Source organism: Galeopterus variegatus, unplaced genomic scaffold (genome assembly GCF_000696425.1).
Source record: "Galeopterus variegatus unplaced genomic scaffold, G_variegatus-3.0.2 Scaffold4538, whole genome shotgun sequence".
In the NCBI taxonomy this organism is placed as follows: Eukaryota; Metazoa; Chordata; class Mammalia; order Dermoptera; family Cynocephalidae; genus Galeopterus; species Galeopterus variegatus.
The window spans coordinates 30,519-42,982 of NW_007730649.1; the positions used below are offsets into that span (position 1 = coordinate 30,519).

Genomic DNA, 12,464 nt, shown 5'->3' on the forward strand with positions numbered 1-12,464 from the left:
TTTGTCCTTTTTGAGACCGGCCGCACCGCGCTCAGCCAGTGAGCGCTGTGAGCGCACCGGTCATCCCTATATAGGATCCAAACCCATGGTAGGAGCGCTGCTGCGCTCCCAGCACCGCACTCTCCGGAGTGCACCACGGGCTCGGCCCAGCTTTTACATTTTACTTTGTCTTTAAGTCCACTCACAATTTATTTTTGTCTAGAGTGAGAGATGGGGTACCTAATTTTATTTTTTCCTATATGGATAAGGAATTTCCCTACACTTACTGAACAGTTTACCCTTCCTTCAATTATTGTGATGCCATCTCTGTCACATATTAGGGTTTTATATTTGCATTAAACTGGGAGCTTTCTGTTTTCTCCATTTTGCATACTACGTCAGCATTACAACCTCTTTACTCTGACAGCCCTGTGAAATCTTCCCCTCTGATAAGACGAGTCCTACCAGCCACCTCTTCCAAACTTACTGTTCATTTTTTGAAATTGTTTAGACCAGGGATCAGCATACTATGGCCAACAAGCTAAGAATCACTGTTACTTGTTTAAAGGGTTGTTAAAAAAAACAAAGAAAACAAAAGAACCATATGTGACAGAGACCCTATGTAGCCTGTAAAGCTTAAAATATTTCCAATCTGGCTGACCCTTGGTCTAGACTATTTTTGACCCTTTGGCATTCCATATAACTTTTAGATCAGCTTAAAAATTCCTTTAAAAATTTAGTGGGTATTTTTTATTGGAAATTCATTGAATTTGAAGATTAATTTAAGAGAGAATTATTTACAATAGTGAGGTTTTATTCTCCATCTATTTATGTCTTTTCTTAAGTTTTTCAGTAATGTTTTATAATTGTCTCCTTAAAGGTCTTGTCAGATTTATTCCAATGTACTAAAGAATACTCATATTTGTTGCTCTTGTAATTTAAATTTTTTAATGTTTTAAATATTTAAATGTATTTCTAAATTTATTGCTGGAATATAGGTGACTTTCATATTTTGATATGTAACAACAACGTTGTGGAAATTTTACATTCTGATTTGTAGCAACAACCTTATTTCTAGCAACAACTAGTTCTAATAGTTTGTTTATAAATTCTCTTGGATATTCTATATAAACAATTGTATTATCGGTGTGAATGGTCATTTAGTTTCTTCCTTTCTAATTCTTATCCTTTTTTGTGTGTGTTTACTTAGTATACCTCCTGGATTGCCAAAACAATATTGAACAGAGGCAGGGAGAGGTGGTATCCTTGACCTGTTTCTAATATTAGAGTCATTTTTTCTAAAGTTTCAACACACAGGTGGTATTTGCTAGAGACCATATGAGTAGCTGCCATTTATCAGTTTTAAAGGTGGCTGGTGGTTAGGTGTAGATTTATTTGTATTTATGCTGCTCAGGACATACTGTGCATCTTGAATCTGCAGAGTCATCCTTTCATTAGCCACGCTCTGAAAACTGCCTCTCCTCCATTCTCTCTGCTCTATTCTAATGGACCTCTACTTTTTTTCCTTCTTGTTTCTTGATTATTTTTCATCGTTTTCTGTCTCTGTGCTTCATTCTGTATAACTTCCTCATATTTATTTTTGGGTTACCAGCATCTAATCTTCTGTTGAACCAATCATTGAGTTTTAAATTTTATTGATTATGTTTTCCATTTCCAGGGTTTTGGTGTGGTTTTTTTTTGTTGTTGTTAGTTTGTTTGTTTTTTTCCTTTCTATTCAGATCTGCCTGTCCTTTTTCTTAGCAACTTACTCTATTCTTATGCTTTTGGCTCTTTCTTTTATTGCTTTAATGATTTTAAACAAGCCTATTTTCTATACTTTAGCAGGCCCTTCTTGTGTCTGAAGCAGCTGGGATTTAATCCTGCCACTTGTTACTTCTCTTGCTCACGCTGGATTGTTTTGTGCTGTGTATTTCAGTTTTGGATTGGATCGTGAAATCAGACCAGCAGTGCATTATCTGGGGAATCCTGCTAGGCCTTGGCTGAGAGTGGGTCTCTTCAGAGTGGTTTTTCATTTCCTCATGGTTATCACTGGCAGGAGACTAATTTTTTATTGAATTTCTCAGCTTAGAGGTTCCTAGATCCTATGGGTAGTTTAAATTTAAATCCCAAACATTCAGAGCAGGCTTGTGGTTACTAATTCTCAAGAATCTTTCATTTTCCTACTTGGAATCAGGCCAAGATGGTCAAGTTTCCTTGGCTTTTCCCTGGGCTGGTGGGCTTATTATTTTCTGGTCTACCTTTTGTGTGAATTGTAGCCTCCTGAGGATCCTGCCTCGGCTGGGGGGCAGTTCCAACTCTGTTTCTTATGCAGACCCAACTGCAGGTACTTCCTGTCCAAGCGCTAAAATCCAAGCACCTAAATCAACAGGAATTACAACCTCCCTCAGCATCTTTCTATCTTTACATCTAGTTAGTTGTAATTTTTTTACTTCCTCAAGATTATAGATATTCGTGCCAAATGATGCATGCTTTGTTTTATCAAACATTTCTAGGTAATAATAGCCTAGGGCTTTTGGGTTATTGCCACAGCAATGTTGCTAGAAATATGCGTTTTCTTTCTTTCTTTTTTTTTTCTATCTTTCCTTTCCCCAAATAACAAGCCAGCATGGTCTCTTAGACCCTTGTGGTTACTAATTCTCAAGAATCTTTTATTTTTCTACTTGGAGTCAGACCAAGATGGTTAAGTTTCCTTGGCTTTCCTTGCTCTTACAGACTCAATAATTTCTCATATGTGCTCACACTTGAGTGACTAGGGACTTGGTGAAAATGGCCAAGGTACAGGCTGGACATTAGAAGATTAGAGCCCTTACTCTGGGTACTGGAGTTCCTTAGCTGTAAAGGGCAGTGCCCAGGTGGTGTGATGAGCTCCACGGTGTAGAGGAAACAGCTGAATATGAGAGAAAGAACATGGACATTAAGAACAGAGAGGAGTTCCAGGACCAGCCTCTCCTCTCACTCTCTGTGTGGCCTCGGCAAGCCACATAACCTCTATGAGCCTGCTTTGGCATGTATAAAGTGGTTATAATAATACTAATTTCCTGGGGCATGGTGGCACCTGATGGTCTTTGCCTTAGTGGTTAAGCGTGCAGGCCAAGAGTCAGCAGGCCTGAATTCAAACCTTGCTTTGCCTCTTACAATGGCCTTATGCAATCTCCCCCAGACTCAGCGTTCTCATCTGTAAAATGGGTATAATAGTGATGCCTGCCTTGTAGGTTATGAGGAAGAAGGTGACAGATGTACTCGACCTAAATGGCTTGGCACCTCACCTGGGGGAGCAAGCATCCTGACGGTGCTAGCTATCATGACTTTAGCATCTTTGCACTTACGCGTTTTCTTGAGCTGCCTCTTCAGCCTTTGAGACCTTTCTGTAGCAATATATCATCTCGATGAGTAGCCACAAGGTGAGGAAGACCAGGAGGATGTACATCATGATTTCCGAGACCACAGAGGTGAAGTCCTCTCCAGCTGCAGGGAGGAGAATGAATCTCAGAATGTGCGCGTCCAACAAACCCAGCGCTATCACTGGGGTCACAGGTATTTGAGGCCTATTTTTAAGTGTGGCTTTGATAAGCTCTGAGTCTAGAGGAACTCAAGAAGGCTTCATATCCTCTGACTCTCCCGCCTGTCAGGTTTCTCACTGACTTTCATCAGCTGCTCTGGATATCAGATGAAGGAGGGTGATGGGTGGAAGAAGGAGGAGCTGAGCAGTGGAAGAAATCCTGGACATGGAGTGAGATGTATACAGAGTTGGGTCCTGATTTTGCTACTTACTGGTGTGTAAGTAGTTATTTTCCTTATTTGAGACTCAGTTTCTTAATACGCAAAGTGAAGATAGTAATTCACACCGGTCAGGTTGCTGTGAATATTACATTACCTGATGTATTTAAGAATACCTTGTGAGATTTAAAATTCTGCACAGATGTAAGGAACATGCCTTATTTCAACCGCCTGTGTCCACTGAGCTTAGGGAGGTGGAGGGGGGTATCCCCAGGGAGAGAGCGTCTGAAAATTCCCGGAGGGCCAGCAGTCAGCCCACCCAGTGATATGAGCATGTTCTCTACAAGTCTGGATTAGACTCAAAAACCTTTCAGATCATCCCAAACCCAAATAGAAATGAGCATCAGAAGATTCAGTGTATCGGCCAGCCTGTCCTCAGAGTGCTACTCCTGACACACAGATCAGATCCTGCCACTTCCCTGCTTAAAGCCCTTCAGCATTCCATGCTGCCCTCAGGATAATGCCTACACTCTGCTAACATCCATGCAAAGCTTTCACAGTCCAGCCTTCTCACCTCACTCCCATTGGGTTGGCCAGCAGCACTTCTTACACACACTGTGGCATTCTAGAATATGTGGACATTTTTTCTTCCTCTTGCCTCTCCCCCACCCCACTGCTCCCTCTGTCTTGATATCCTCTTCTGCTTGTCAGGCTCCAATAAGTTCTCCTGGACTCTACCGAGGTCCCCTCCTTTGTGAAAGCTTCCTCAACTTCTCATGTAGTTATTTACCTCCTTCTCTGTGCACTTAGCCATCCATCCATTACAACAGTTCCCAGGTTGTATTGTGATGTGTTTATCTCTCTTTTCTACTCACTGTGTGCTTACTGAGAACATATCTTATTTATTTCCTAGTTCTCAGCCTGCTGTCTTATCATGGAATATTTGAAGTACTCAATAAGCATTTGTTGAATGAATGAATATAAATAAGAATTGATCTTTGCTTCATGAACAACAAAAATGACAACTAAAACATGGCAAATGTTCTGATATATGTACTCCTTCCTAGTGGGAAAGGCAGCCACCTTTCCCCTTCCCAGTTCCACCAGCAAACTAAATTCACAGTCTGCAATTATCCATGGGGCCCAAGCCATCCTCAAAGCCTTACTTGTTAAAAGTATAGTGTAGCCAGCCATGACCTTCAGCTCACAGAAGCATCCCAAGGGCTCCAGGATCATCCCGGTTTCCTGCCTGAAGCTGGAGGCCATAGATGCAGCTTGAGGCATACGAGAACGCCGTACACCTCAAACGTCTCCTCATGGGCTTGACACACTATTTGTGATATGTTTGGCTTAAATCATGCTATCCCTTTAAATGCAGTAGCCCAGAAGTAGTAACGCTGGAAGCCGTCCTTGGTATTTTTAGCTACTTCTAAGTGAGAAGGCTTCAGATTTCTGTCCTACAGTCAGAAAGTGAAAGACTAAGCCAGGAGAAATCCAACCTGAGCAAAGAGAACCAGGGAGATTCCCTGGGATCACAGGCCCCTCTGTCTTCCAGAGTTCTGTTCTCTCAGCCACAAAATGAGGGGCCCCAGAACTGTACCCTCCATCACTCTGGGAGTCATTTCAACTTACACATGCCAGACCTCACCCCCACGTATGGAACCCCATCTGCAAGGGGGGTAAAGAGGCATCTCCATGTGGAGAAAGCCCCCTGGGGGGTTCTGGTGCCTGCTCTTTGTCCAGAACCCCTGCATTAAATGACTTCCAAGCTTCCTTCCAGCCCCACCATCCACAAGGCTTGGCGGCTCTGATAAACTTGTTTTTCCTTTTCTTACTGGAAGCTTGCTCAGGTGCCCGGCAGGAGGACTAGCTCCAGCTTTGCCACTCTTTCCTCCAGCTGCACGCTAGGGTCTCTGGAGGCAAAAGCCCAGGAGAGCAGGAGGTGGGGACAGACAGGCACCTTCCTAGGGTCTGGCAGGTACCAGCCAACAGTTCCTGGTGGTGAACAGTCGAGGGCACCAGGCTCCTTTGCCCCAGGGAGAAGAGGCGTGAAAACAGAGGAGGATAATGGATCTTCTGAACACAGGGATACCTTAGAACATCTAATCCAAACCCTTCATTTTACACAAGAAGAGATGGGATCAGAGAGGGGAAGTGACTCATGAGGTCTTCATTCAGGTGGCATGAGAGTCCTTCTGCACTTCAGAATTGACGTACCTCCCGTTTTAGTCATATTGTATGAGCCGGTACATCTCTTTCTCCACTGTTCACTCAAGACTGAACAACCTTTGCTTCATTATTTTTATCACAATGGCATGATAAAAAAAAAAAGCAAAAAAACCCCACTAGTAACCTGGAGGTTAGGATTCCTGGATCCTTTTCCTAGGAAGAGCCCAATCTTTAACTCGACCTCTTCTTTCATGCCCTACACCTTTGGTCTCACCATCCTTCCCTCTCAGGGCAGCGGTAATGCTAAGCACGTGCTGGAAACAGACTGTCTGAGCAAGGCAGTAGGTCCACCCTTAAGATCCTGGACTCAGACTGCAACAGAAACGTGTGAGTTAGGTCACAGAAAGGACGTCCCACTCACCGACAAGGAACTGGCTGTGGGAGTCTGAAGATTTTAAACTGAAGACTAGAAAGCTATCAACTTGTTCCCTTCCCCTGGGTAAGAATGAATTTACGTAACAAGAGATGCCACCTATGGGGAAGGGAATGTATGTATGATTACTGTGGAGAAAGACAAAAGGCAAAAAGACTGTCAACCGTCAGTTCAGAGTGGTTCTCAAAGCGTGACCTGGCAGCCTCAGCAGCATCGCCAGAGGATTTCCCAGACAACTCGAACTCTCAGGCTCCACCTACAGAATCAGGAAGTCTGGGTTTTAAAAAGCCCTGCAGGAGATTTTGAGGCTTGCTGAATTTTGAGAACCACTGGATTAGAGGAATGTATTACCTAGACAGAAGGAGTCAGGACTTCTAGATAACCTCACGACATTCCTCTGAGCTCACTGTGTCAGGGATTCAACACAGACCAGAGAAGGAGGAGAAATGGAATCAGTAGCTTTAAGCTTTGTGAAGGGACCAGAAGAGGTCATTCTACTATCATCTCCAAGCCTTGCTGCTTTGAGAAAAGGCACAGAAAGGTAAGCTGGTTGGGCATGTTGCAGGAAGCTGGCCACTACAGGAAGATGGGTCGATGGTGACATTTTTAGGTGTCACCACTCCAAATTCCAAATACCTGGGCTTTTGCACTCTTCAAGGGTCTCACATGTATGGAAATCTGTCCTCCACCCCAACCCCCAAAGATCAGCCCCCTGTGCCTCAGCCTCACCTTCCTCGGTGACTCGGAGGGGGATCAGCCGTGTAGTCTTCACAAAGGGCCGATGTGCCTCAAATTCAAACTCCCGGGACACGTTGCAGGTGTAGAGACCAGAGTCATTCAGAGTGACGTTGAGCACAGTGATGGACACATCCTGCAGGTCCTTGCTCCCGTTCCACTGCAGGCGCCCCTGGAAAGGGCTCTCCACTTCTTGGTGGCCATTCCGATACTCGTAGATCTGCAGGTAGAGCAGCAGAAGATGGTAGGGTAGGAGAGCCGGGATGGGGACAGAATTGTGCATGGACAGGGAAGAGAGGGGGCAGTGTTGCCAGGGACCGGGGATGTGGGGGCGGATGAAGAGGCACAGAGGAGGGTGGGGAAGACAGCGAGACAGAAAGATGAGGGGCGGAGACAGAAATGATGGGCGGAGGCAGAAATGATGGGCAGAGACAGAAAGGCGGTGGGCAGAGAGAGAAATGATGGGTGGAGAGAGAAATGATGGGCGGAGACAGAAAGATGATGGGCAGAGACAGAAATGGGCGGAGACAGAAATGATGGGCGGAGACAGATGATGGGTGGAGAGAGAAATGATGGGCGGAGGCAGAAATGATGGGCGGAGACAGAAATGATGGGCGGAGGCAGAAATGATGGGTGGAGACAGAAATGATGGGCGGAGACAGATGATGGGCGGAGAGAGAAATGATGGGCGGAGGCAGAGATGATGGGCGGAGACAGAAACGATGGGCGGAGACAGATGATGGGCCGAGGCGACCATGGATGTGGTCGGGATAGGCAGAAAGGGGCAGGCAGGAGGAAGCTCGGCAGAAAAAAAAGGGGTGGAAAGAGGGTGAAGCATGTGGGAACCAGGAGGGGGAATTGAGAGAAAGGGAGTATTAGGAGACAGAAGGAGGGAACAAGAGAAAGAGAAAGGTGTTGTGGGGCGGCCAGTGAGAGAAGAAGGTGGTGAGACCAGGAGAGGCAGTTTCATTGGTGATGAAGACACCTGCAACCCCTTGCTCTCAACACTTGACTCTCTGAGCTGGTACCCATCGAGGGGCTGTGTGCAGTCTGGCCCAGGCCACAGGAAGGGGACCCGGGTGCTGACGTGTGGCTGATGAGCAGAGAGCTGCTAACTGAGAGGTGCACGGCAGGTCTTCTGCTTTGGGCTGAATTTTCACTGAAATCTGGCCTCTTAAATTTTTTTTCTCAAACACTTCCACCCTCTAACATGAAACCCTTTTCCCTCTAGGCTGTGCTGTGCATTCTAGTCTTCACTAACTTCCTGTAGCTACTTTTAAAATTTAAATTATTAGGAATTAAATAAAATGTAAAAATCAGTTCCTCGGTTGCACTAGCCACATTTTAAATGCTCAGTAGCCACAGGTGGCCAGTGGAGACTAGAATGTATTGCACATTTTCAACATCACAAAAATTATTAGACAGCATTGCTCTGGATTTCCATCATGACTTTTTTTTCTTTTTTTTTTTTTTTTTTTTGCTTGTTTCTTTTCTTCCTTCCGAGGCAACTTCTCCCCACTTTGAGCAGGCCTGGAAGCAGCGAGGTGGCTTTGACATGACCAAACCTGAAGCCCACAGGGGCCTTTGCATCTGGCCATGACACCCAGTCTCCTGTCAGCTGGGGACCAGCCTTGGCTGCAGCCTCACAGATGTGTCACTGTCAAGCCTGAGGCTGGCTCTGGGACGTCTCAGCTGGTCCCAGACTTGGCACCTGGTGGGAGCCAACCCACATCAGAAAGGCACATGAACAAGTTCAGCTTTAGGAAAGCTAGACAGAAGAGCAAGTGAAACTTATCCACTTCACCCTGCTGTTGTCTCCACTGAAGGTATTTGTGGAGGAGAAACATGGCCCCAGGAAGGTGAGGTGGTGCAGTAAGAGGGCCTTGTGTCTGCTGTCAGACCACCTGGCTCAAACCTAAACTCTTAACTTCTCTGAGCCTTAGTTTTCTTGTTTCTGCATATATATCTTTTTCTCTAGAAAACATTTAACATAGTGCCTACCATATTCCAGGAACTATCTCAAATGCACTAAAAATTATAGCTCATCAGTCCGGGTAACGACCTTATATGGTAGCTATGTTTATATCCCCATTTCAAAAACTAGGAGACTGGGGCACAGAAAGTCTGAGTAACATGTCCAAGGACACAGAGCTAATAATTATAGAGTCAAGAATCAAACCCAGGTGACCTGGCTCCAGGGTCAGGGAAAGTGTAAATGATGGTCATCTCCCAGGTGGTATTCAAAATATATAACAGCCACTTCGGCACTGGCACCCACCAGCCAGAAATTATGTTGGCCGTGACACAGGAGCCGAGTCTGGAAGGCTCCCTGCTCTGCTAGGAGTGAATCCCTTAGTCTAGATCATGGGGAGGCCTGAGGGTTCCTAGTGGGGAGTATGGTGGTGGAGACCTAGCACAGCAAGTGTCCACTACAGAACTATCTGAACAGTTCACCCGCTGATGTGACCATACTGGGCAAACCAGCTGAATATCAGCCTTGGTTAACCCTGTCATTCTTACTTCACTGGGATCCTGAGAGCTGAAGGAGCTAACCTGTATTATTTCATATAAGGATGCTTCCTGTTATTTCAATTTCTCTCCTAATTAAATCCTCCCAATAGAATGGTTCAGAAGATGAAATGAAAACACCTGCAAAGTGCCTACTTGGGTGCCTAATGCACAGTAGGCTTTAAATACTGTTCATCTCTTTCCCCTCCTTCCCATGCCTGTAACCAGGGTGCTTGTGGTTGGCCAAGTGCCCTCCCTGTCACAGAAGCTGGGCTGAACTAAGGCTGTCAGTTATCTGCTGAGGAGCTGTCAGTGCTTGGAAGAGAAAAAGCCAGGGTTTGCTAGCTGGTCATGCCCAGACAGTCAGGAGCCAGACACTCAACAGCAGAGGCAGCAGAAGAAAGGCCAGAGTCAGCAGTCAGACATACAAGGAAATCTCTGCCGCCCTCGGGCCTGTAGAACCACTCCACCACCGTGGTGGCCTCCACCTCTTCCCTCTTCATGCAGGAGATGCAGCGCAGCTTCATGGAGTTGCCCTGGACAGCCTCCGTCTCCGAGGGCACTTCCACACACACAGGGAAGCAGACGCTGGCTGGAGAGAGGATGGATGACAGGGAAGGAACAGCAGGGAGGGGGCAGCAGAGGAGAGGCATTGGGGTACAGGGAGGGAAGGAGGAGAGACAGAAGAGGAAGAATCATGAGACACACTTGAAAAAGGCCATGTACATGTGTCTACACCATCACCTGTGCTCCCCAAGTGTACACGCTCAGAACAGGTACAGAGTGACCTGGAGGAGACGTGGATGATCCAGACAGTGACTGACAGGCTTCCTCTGCAAGCTGTGGAGATGCAGCACAGTAATATTTGAGCCCTGCCCTCAAAGTCTTAGTGTCTAGGTGGGAGACAGGACATGCACACATCCACCCATTGACCATCCATCCACCTCTCATTCAACCAGCATTCACTGAAATCCACGCTATGCCAGATAGGATGCTAGACCAGACATACAAAGATGAACAGAACACGGACCACACCCTAAAGGCATTTCTAATCTAGCAGGGAACACATACTCCTAACTGTGATTAAACCAGGCCACAGCAAGTGGCACACTCATGACGTGCTCTCTTCCCAGAGGAGGGGCAGTTATTTACACCTGCTTGGGCTGGGGAGAAAGGACAAGAAGGACAGTGAGACATGAGGCTAGGAGGGTAGATAGGACCCCTGTCATGAACACCTCTGTGTGTCCCTCACAGTATGAGGTAGCAAATCTTTTAAAGCCATGGAGAGATGTAATTGTATCTGTATTTCATGAACACTGTGGAACGCTTGTGGGACACTTGCATGCCACATGGAGGTTTGAACTTACAGTTCCTGACCTTTGGAAATTTGAAGCCCATTTTAAAAAGGCAAGCATGTCAGACTGCAAATTCAGAGTGAGTCAAAAGTGGGACAAGGCTGTCAACAACACAAGTACAAATGTGGGCTGCACTAACAGATGCACAGTGTGCAGAGGAAGGAGGAACAGCTCCTCTGCACTGTTCAGAACAAATCTGGACTATTCTGAGCAGTTCAGGATGTCACATTTGACAAAACGAAGTTGCTCAATGAGTGCATCCCCAGAGATGAATAAGGTGGTGAAGGGCCCGGAGACAGTCTGGTGAGGACAAACGGGAGGGTTGGGGTGCTTGGCTGGGACACAGAACCTATCCATCTTCACTGTTTGAAGGTGAGCAGGTGTAAGAGAAATTTGATTCTGCCCAACTCCCAAAATTGTAAGAAAAAAATATGTTTAGCACAATTAAAAAAAAAAAAGAATTTTCTCGTGTTGGAGCTGTTCACAAATGCAAAAAACTATTTGCTAAGAGAGTTTATACCTCATTGTTTGGAAGATTCAAAAGTAAGATGACCACTAAGGATTCTTGCATCAGGACTTCAAAGTCCCCTTCTGATGCTACCTTCTCAAGAATTAATGATAAACATAGAACCCATAAAAAAAAAATGAAACAATACACATTGGAAAGTTTTATTTAGAGCTTAAGATGAGGCTGACATAAACTAATTGTGAGTCAAAAAACTAAATATTGATAAGTACAATTTGTAGCAATATGCATACTAGTAATATTGATTTGATCAACATATGTCAACATTGAATCCTAAAAATATGTATAATCAATTATGATTCAATAAAAAAATTAAATATTGTGTTTGATTGACTTAGAAGGCAATAGATTTCAGTTTTAAACACGGAGGTTAAAAACTAGTGGCACTATAATTAAAGTTTTTAAAAATCAAGGTAAAATAATTGGTTTCTATTTATTTAACATATTGCATGATTTCATTTACGTGATATTTCTAGAAAACATAAAACTATACATGTAGAGAAAGCAGATCAGTGGTTGTCTGATGTAGGAGTCTTTTGGGGAAGATGGAAATATTTTAAAATTGGATTGTGTCATAGTCGGACAGCTACGCTGTTTAAGTTTACTACTATTTCAAGATCAAGTTCAAGTACTTCTTTTGTGAAAGGTGTGACTTCCACCAACACCCTTTGCCATCCATCCCCTGCCACCTATCACGGAGCTACAGCTAGGTGTTTTGTTTTTTTTTCCCCTTTTTGTCTTTTTTCGTGTCCGGCAACGGATCGCAACCCTCAGTGTCACGCCCGTACCGGACCGGGACCGGCAACGGGATCGCAACCCTCAGTGTCGCACCCGCACCTCGCTCAGCCAGTGAGCGGGAACTGGTCTGTATGTGGGATCCGAACCCTCGGCGGGAGCGCCGCGGTGCTCCCAAGCGGTCGCGCAAATTATGGGCCGGCCTGGTGGCGCACTGGAGAGTGCGCCGCTTGAGAGCGCGGCGGCACTCCCACCGAGGGTTCGGATCCCATGTGGAGACCGGTTC

The 12,464-nt window shown here is 45.4% G+C and overlaps 1 protein-coding gene across 1 annotated transcript in view; it reads right to left on the reverse strand.

Moving 5' to 3' along the window:
* The window catches only part of SCN3B (sodium channel, voltage-gated, type III, beta subunit), a 23,275-nt gene that overhangs the window by 5,312 nt on the left and 5,499 nt on the right, over positions 1-12,464 (reverse strand). Inside the window, exons 2-4 of the mRNA XM_008587774.1 lie at positions 9,991-10,154; positions 7,049-7,274; positions 3,327-3,465 (exon numbers count right to left, since the gene is read on the reverse strand). Of these exons, the coding sequence (XP_008585996.1) occupies positions 3,327-3,465; positions 7,049-7,274; positions 9,991-10,154 (529 nt within the window). The remainder of the gene's footprint in view (positions 1-3,326; positions 3,466-7,048; positions 7,275-9,990; positions 10,155-12,464) is intronic.